The following is an 8,185-nucleotide window of genomic DNA, read 5'->3' on the forward strand; positions in this document are numbered from 1 at the left end:
CAACTGATGGTGCAAAAGCTATGACAGGTTCGAAGATAGGATTCGTCGGTCAATTAAAGCAGCGAAATATTGATATCCCTATTATACATTGTATAATTCATCAGGAAGCATTATCTGCTAAAGCTATTAAACTTTCAACTGCTATGGAAACTGTTACAAAAATAATAAATGCAATTAAAGGTGGACAGAAGTTCCTTACCCACCGAAAATTTCAACAGTTTCTCCACGAACATAATGCTGTTCACACTGATGTTCCGCTTTATTGCCCAGTACGTTGGCTTAGTGCAGCAAAATGTTTGGAAATATTTTTTGCAATAAGAAAAGAGATCCTCCTTTTCTTGCAAGAAATAAAAAATCCAAATTTCCAAGAATATATATTCTTTTTGGAAGATACCAAATTTCTTAATGAAGTTGCCTTCATTACTGACTTGACAAATCAACTTAGATTTCTCAATTTAAAGCTGCAACGGAAAAATCAAAATATTTCTCAATTAGTCAGTCACGTAGATTCTTTCCGAAGGAAATTACAGTTACTAAAATTTCACATAGATAATGGTGTTTTTCACTTCTTTCCTTCTTGCCAGATTCTTCTCGAAGAACAAGGCAATAACTATAATTTTCAGGAACATGTCCATTTCGTGGATTCTCTTATTAACGAATTCGATACACGCTTCACGTGTTTTGAAAAACTTAGAAATGAATTGATTCTTTTCGAGAATCCTTTAACAACGCTAATCGAAGAACAGCATTTAGATTTGCAAGATGAATTATGCAATTTGCAGAATGATATTTCATTGAAAACATTTAAAGAAACCGGTGTCAATTTCTTCAAAATTTTGAAAGAATTTTCATATCCCAAGCTTCGGGATTTTGGATTGCGCATTCATTCTATGTTTGGATCCACGTATCTATGTGAGACTTCATTTTCTAAAATGAAGTTTATTAAAAATGAGAAACGTTCTTTGTTAAGCGACGATTCTTTATCGTGTCTTATGCGGGTCGCTACTTCGAATATTCAGGTGGATATTCCTTCTCTCGCCTTTAAAAAACGTCGAAAATAAAATTAAAATTAATTGCTCTTCGTACATGTATGCTTCTGCTCATTCTGCTTCTGTCCAGTCTTCTTCATTATTAGTGGATTAGGCCTACTGGGGATACCACTTAAAAAAAAACGCGTCAGCAATAGTACCTCAAGGGTGACGTGGAAAACTATTGAAAACAAATATCATAATTAAAATTAAACTTTTGCAGTATATATTACATCTTTAAAAAAATATTTTCAAGTTTTCTTATTTTTCTCCCGTCTAAGGATCCCATAGCACGATATATATGCACGACGCTCCTGAAGCTCGAGCGACTCGTAGGCTACTCGCGGGGTGTCAAGGTAAGGGGAACAACGGAAGGCGGAGCCGTCCCGAAAAGAGAGGAAAGTTTGCTAAGCTGCCGACCTCTGTTCCAGAGTAATGGGTCCAAACAAAACAGAGCCCTGAGGAACCCTCGCCAAGACCGGACGACGCTTCACACCACCACCAGCCACAGGATACTCAACGAGACGATCGCTCAGGTATACGTTGATGATCCTATGGTCAGGGAAGCCTCTGGCACGCACGGAGTTCCTGATTTCCTTAAAAGGAAGCGAATTGAAGGCGTTTGCAACATCAAGGTTTATCGCGATGGCAACGCCACCCTCAGCAACAACTCCCTCCGTGCCGCACCCTGAGCAAGGCATCGCATGTCGAGCGACCCTCCCGAAAACCAAATTGGCTGTTCGACAATTCGGCCCTCGGATGTTCAAGCATCCACTTTCGCATCCTGGCAGCAATAATGCGCTCCAAAATCTTCCCGGTCTCACTGAGGAGACAAATAGGTCTCGCCTTTGGGAGCGGCCCAACAGATGTCCCGGGCTTAGGGATGAGAACGAGTCCCGCACATTTCCAAGCCACGGGGAAGACCCCCTCACGCAGGCACGTATTGAAGCACATGGTGAGTCTCTCCACCAACTCCCTCGGAGCGTTTCTCCGCACAACAGCGCGGATTCCGTCCAGGCCTGGCGCCCTGTTAGACAAGCTTCTCCTGTGACGTATCGCAGCATATGTTTCCGCCAGCTGTACGTCGTCCTCCATTCTCCATGCAGTTTCCACACTGGGACCAGTCGTAGTCCCATCGCTAGTAGGAAAGAGAGAGTCAAGAAGGGCCTGCAACAAATCAGCAGGCAGGCTTTCAGACATCCTGGGATACGAGCGCCTCAAACGGTTGAGTACCAACAGGTACGGTCTATCCCAGGGATCCGCCTCGACAGCACCGACCAGCTCCGACCATCCTGCCACTTTAGCTTTGCGGATAGCGCTCCGCAAATTGTCACGCGCAATACGGTACTCGCCGCGCAAATCCGAGCGCCTAACTTCCGCAAAATCGTCATCCGCAACACCGCTGGCTCGGCGTATACGCGAGCACAGCCTGCTGTTGTAGCGCGTGAGAAGCCTCCTGGCACGCACACACACCGGAGGTCAGCGATATCAGGGGACCACCAGTAGGCACAGTTTTTTTGCACAGGTCTCCCGGCCCTAGGAGCCGCGAAATCACAGGCCCTCTTCAACACGCGGTCAAACCAGCCGGCGAAACTCCGCGGACATAGTATCGCCTTCGGCAGGACTCGCAACACCGTCCCACTCCAAGGCCATGGCAAGTGCCCTCATATCCATTCGTCGATAGTTCCAACGCGGGTGTGGACTAACGAAGTATGTCTCGTCCTCCAATAGTCCAAGTCGTGGGCCCACCACAGCATAGATGATCACGCAGTGATCGGACAGACTCCAGGTCGTTAACCGACCAATCCACAAGACGTCCAAATAGATCGGCAGTCATCCATGTAAGATCCACGACAGATGACCCACGTGGATTAGTACAGGTAGGCGTTACACCAGTGTTAATGAGACGAAGATCTCTCTCCGCAGCCCATTCCTCGATAAAGGTCCCCCTCCAATTGGCTGCCACAGGATCCCAAGATACCGAGCGTGCGTTGAAGTTACCACCGATCAAAACTCTTCTACCGCTAGCCTCATCAACTATATCCCCGAGTTCGTCCAAGAACTCAAGGTAACGGCCCCTCGTGGCGTTAGGGGAGACGTAACACGAGACGACCACCAGATCGCCAACTCTGACAGCCACATTGTCACGCCCCCGCCTGATCAAGGCGCAACCCAAAGGTATCACCGGATGTCTCACGATGATCGCCGCCAGTCCGCTACTGCTGGTAAACCAGTCGGCTAAATCCAAACGTCGTCTGGAAGGCTCGGACACAATACCGATCGCAAAGGCCTCTTCGTTCATATAGTGAATCATAAGGTCGAACGAGGGCCAACTCCGATTTACATTGACCTGGATGACTTTAAGCGCCATAATCCAGTTCAGCATTGACACCGGCCCTCCGCACCGGTACAGCTCTTACACTCTTGCCGTCCTCCATTGCTCCACATCCTGTGGAGCCCATGCGATGGTCAGCATGTCTTCCTTCTGAAGCACACACCACACAATGGGGATTCGCTGAGCAGTCACGTGCCGCGTGCCTAGCACCGCCGCAACGAAAACAAGCGCCAGATCTGTCCACATCCTACTTACAGGCGTGCCGCGTGTGCCCAAACTGCCAGCACTTGAAGCACTGACGTAGGCGTGCCCGCAAGAGTTCCAACCGAGCAACCGACCAGCCAATGCGCAACCTGCCGGGCGCAGCCACCTTAATCGCTGCCGCGAGTGGGCACTGAACCCAAATAGATCCGAGGCCGTTGGCCATCTTCCTGATTGGCCCGGTTCTGATCTCAGGCATCCTGCAACTCCCAAACTCCGCCAGGACGCACATAACCTCGTTGACGCAGACCGAGTCGTCGAGGCCCCAAATGCGAAGCTCCCCTCTGATAATCGGTCGGGAGACCACAGCGTCCTTATCAAGAACCTCCACCAACTCGGCAGCGAGCAAGTCGGTCTTCTCCGCACGCTCTGAACCCGAGATCTCGAAGAACATCGAGCCGTTAGCCGCACGTCTTATACGTGTGGCGAAAGTATGGTTAACGCGTACCCGGCCGGTATTCGACCTCGCGCACCACCACCTACGAAAATTAAATGTGATTAGTGCGAGGTGTGTAAGGTTGTAAAAATTACTGAGATTCTCCCCTGTACTACGAACTTACTATATTCGCGCACAAGATCTTCAACAACAGTAAATACAAAATTCTTACAAAAACTAACAAAGTCTTTACAACGGCGAAATGCGACAGTCGGTTCACTAAGCTCGAACGCGACACGCTTTAACGAGATAGTCCTAATTCTGCACGAGCTAGTCTACCGCAGCACGCGCGTAGGTTCTCCTGCCGTCGGAGATGAGGTAACGTGCGCGGAAAGGTAGCGACTAACCTCCGTCAAACCAGAGCGCGCCGAAGGTCATGACGCGCGTGGAAACAGCATGCACGCACGCAAAAGCATGTCACAAACGCAAGAGGCATTGCACGCACGCAAAAACATAGCACAAACGCAAAAGACATTGCACGCACGCAAAAAGCATTTATCACAGCGAACTCGCAAAGCGACATACACGCGACAACTTAGAGACGGATTAACACGTAGCCAAACAACACTGACCGCGACACACACGCAGCGGTCACGGACGACACGTCGATTCGGCCTGTACGGAAACGAAGGAACACGTCGCGAAGCGAACAAAGAAACCGGCGACTCACGATACGCGCACGTGGCGATCACGTGCTCGCTTGGCTAGCACAAAGAATGCAGCCTTGTGACGAACGCAGGTTTTCCCGACCTGCAGGGTCGTCCGACCTCACGGTGACCTGCAACAGGCAAGCCGCTTAGGCTATGCAACCGCACTGCACTTGCAAAAAACGGGAACGCGCGAGAAATCACTGGCGAAACCGCTCGCTACGACCGCTCACGTGCTGGCCGCGGCGGATGCGCACGTCGGAAGAGAGCGCAGGATGCACGTGGCAATTCTGCCGGCACTGCACAAGCCTTCGGGCCGAAGTACGCCGAACGCGAGATCTCGAACGATCTAAGAACGCGGAACACGGCACGCGGCTACGAGAAAAACGACTAAAAAGGTTAATATGGACGAACGCGAAAGACGACTTATCGGTGAGAGAGCGGTAGTCGTAGTCTCTCCTCTCCTCGACCGGGCCCTCTCTTAACGCGGCGCTAGCGCGAAACACTGGCGCGGCTGCAGACGCTGCTTGCGACGGTGGACGCGCGATGGCGGCTCCTGTATACTAGGTGCAGGAGTCCGCGAGCCCCGCGAAGGCGGTGGCTCCACATACAGGTACTCTCGATTCCCAGTCCATCCAACTGTATATATTGACGAGCCTTCTTTAGGAGATCGGAGTACAGACGACCATCTTGATATTAACGGCCGCCGTTCTAGGCACCCTTCTGGTGCCACAAATCCGCGAGGTAGGCTTAGCCGGATCAGCCGCAATCGACGTACGACTCATTCCAGCAGAAGAATCACCTCCCTTAGTGGACAACCGCATCCTTGGTCGTACAGGGGGCCCCCCAAGCGACGTTACCTCCCGAGTAGCAACCGGAGGTTGTAGTCCGGTCGACTCTCCGTCAATTATTTCCGAGCCTATAGTAAGCCAAAATGTTTAGTATCAGACCGAGGTACCTGTTTTACGTCCGATTCGTTCAAAGACTTTTTAAAAAATCAAAGGATCAATCATGTCCTAATTGCTGTTGGAACCCCAAGGGCCAATGGCCAAGTTGAAAGGTACAACCGAATTATTGTACCGATGTTAGCTAAGCTCAGCAATGCACTTTCTAAGTGGGATTGCGTGCTAGGGCAAGTAGATTATGCGCTAAACAATATCTTCTGTCGAGCAACGAATGAAGTACCGTCTCGTTTGCTTTTTGGTATCGAACAACGGGGGGAGGCAAACGACTTGATACGCGAATTAATTGCTGAAAGCGAGCAGCCAGAGCGTGACCTCGAAACGATTCGAGATAGGGCCAAGGCGAGTATCGAAGAGAACCAGCGTAAGAACGCGATACGTTACAATTTGCGACGTAAACCCGCACGCACGTACAAAGTAGGCGACTATGTGGAAATTCGAAATGTGGAAACCGCAGCAGGAATAAATAAGAAACTTATACCATTGTTCAAGGGTCCCTATGTCGTAAAGAAAATATTAGACCATGACCGATATGTTATTACTGATATAGAAGGATTTCAAGTCACACAGCGTCCTTACACAGATGTAGTTGCACCTGATTACATGCGGCTATATGTAAACCCTTAGTAGATAGCCACTGACATCGCTAGGCCGACATACTAGTTTTAGGTTAGTTTGAATAATTCGCTGATATGCGTGGTGGAATCATAGTTTAGTTTTAGTTAAAGAAAATACACATCGATCGAGACGATCAACAAGGTCAGAATGGCCGAACTGTAGGCGATAAGCATCCGATCTTTTAGTTTGAACGACCCCACCGTTTCGCGCCCGTCATTTATGTTCCGTCGCTCGACGCGACTCTGACGCGACTTGTAGGATACTACGGGGAACTGTCTCGAGGTGATGAGAGAGGTAAAAAGAAGCGCGTGGACGGTCAGTTGTCGCATGTTGGCCAGAGGGAGGATACGCAGAATAAAGGAATTGAAACCGATCAGTATCAAGTGTCTGTCTAAGAGAAAACCCGACCCATCTTGGTTTACGTGGAGAAGGAAGGAGGGAGAAGTAGGCATTTGCCTACAAAAGAAAATGTAACGCCGTTACTTTTTCGTTACTGATACAAAAAAGTAACGGCGTTACCAAATCGTTACCAAAAAAAGTAACGAAATAGTAACGTCGTTATAAGTGACGCTTCCCAATCCTGGGTAATTATGCTGCTAAGCGGTCAGGATAGAAAGATGTACATGCGATTCTGAGTGAAGATTTACAAACATTAACACGGCCCACAAAAATGCCAAAAGTATCTGCAATAATATCTTTTATCGTTAAGAAAACTTCCGAGGAAGCATTGGCTTTTATCTTAGACAACTCTATAACAAAAAATACATTCATAAATATGCGTTTGGAATCGAAGTCTTCAGGCAAATATTTGGCCTTCTTATAATTTGTAAGAAATGCTAAAGAGTTGTGTAAATAAAAAAAGACGCAATATTAATAAATGAAAATGTAGCAGAAGTAAAACTTCAAAATTTTCTTAACTTTACTGCTAAATGAATTTAAACATTGCAAGCTAAAGTAGTGGTTCACACTGTGCGACAATATAATTGCACAGAAATCGAAGCTGTGTTAACTTGCAGTTGGGGTTTTGATGGTAGTACCGGTAATTCCTCTTATCAACAAAAATATAAAGAGACGGCAAATGTAAACGATAAAAGTTTATTTGTGACCACCTTCATTCCGTTTTGATTATCAACTTCACCTGGGATTATTTTATGCAACCGAACTCCTCAATCGAATAGATTTTGTCGTCCGGTGAAAATAGAACATGTAAAAGAATCACATGAAGTTATTTTAAAACAAAAAGAAAATATCGAAAATCAAATCTGAAATTTGGAGATTTTCAAAGAGTTTGTAGAAAACTGTAATGTCAAGATTCATTTTTCGCTACTTTTAACATTGATAGATGGCAAAATTTTAATTATCACTAACACCAAATCTATGCAAACTTATCCCATATGTCCTGCAACTCCAAAAAATTTTAATAATCTAGAGAATATAAGTTGAGAAACTTTTATGCCTGATCCTAACTCCTTGCAGTCCCTTACATGCTTGGATTTGATTTTTTGAGTTTTGCTTACATATCTCCTATAGAATAACTTTTAAACAATGGCAAGTAAGATCTGAAAAAAATAAAAAAAAATTTGCTGAAAAGAAAAAGGAAATACACGCAGTTATGTGGGAAAAGTTTGGACTTATGGCTCCTGTACACAGGATGCGGTAATGCTTACCGCGCGGCGCAAGTCCGCGCGACAGCCAATCAATATGCTGCTTTCCGTAATAACCTTCTAGTTCTTACGGAAAAGCAACATATTGATTGGCTGTCGCACGAAATTCTGCCGCGCGGCAAGCATTGCCGCGTCCTGTGGGCAGGAGCCATTAAAATTGATAAGCCTAAATGGGGAGGAAGTGAAACGAGCAATGCTCCCCCGAGTTCGCCACCTTGCCGTGGTGGGGGGGGG

General features: G+C 47.1%; 2 protein-coding genes across 3 annotated transcripts in view; both read left to right on the plus strand.

Annotated features, from left to right (window-relative positions):
- LOC116853014 overlaps positions 1 to 8,185 on the plus strand; it is a 22,023-nt gene that overhangs the window by 11,667 nt on the left and 2,171 nt on the right. The gene's annotated exons all lie outside the window — the stretch shown is intronic.
- On the plus strand, positions 1,196 to 8,121 carry LOC116853012. Its single transcript, XM_032833858.1, has 2 exons — positions 1,196 to 2,908; positions 2,997 to 8,121. The coding sequence occupies exon 1, from the start codon at positions 1,575 to 1,577 to the stop codon at positions 2,532 to 2,534; it is 960 nt and encodes a 319-aa protein (XP_032689749.1). The 5' UTR covers positions 1,196 to 1,574; the 3' UTR covers positions 2,535 to 2,908; positions 2,997 to 8,121.

The sequence above is a fragment of the Odontomachus brunneus genome, unplaced genomic scaffold, assembly GCF_010583005.1.
Source record: "Odontomachus brunneus isolate Ranch 3 - 2012 unplaced genomic scaffold, Obru_v1 Obru_scaffold_267, whole genome shotgun sequence".
In the NCBI taxonomy this organism is placed as follows: domain Eukaryota; kingdom Metazoa; phylum Arthropoda; class Insecta; order Hymenoptera; family Formicidae; genus Odontomachus; species Odontomachus brunneus.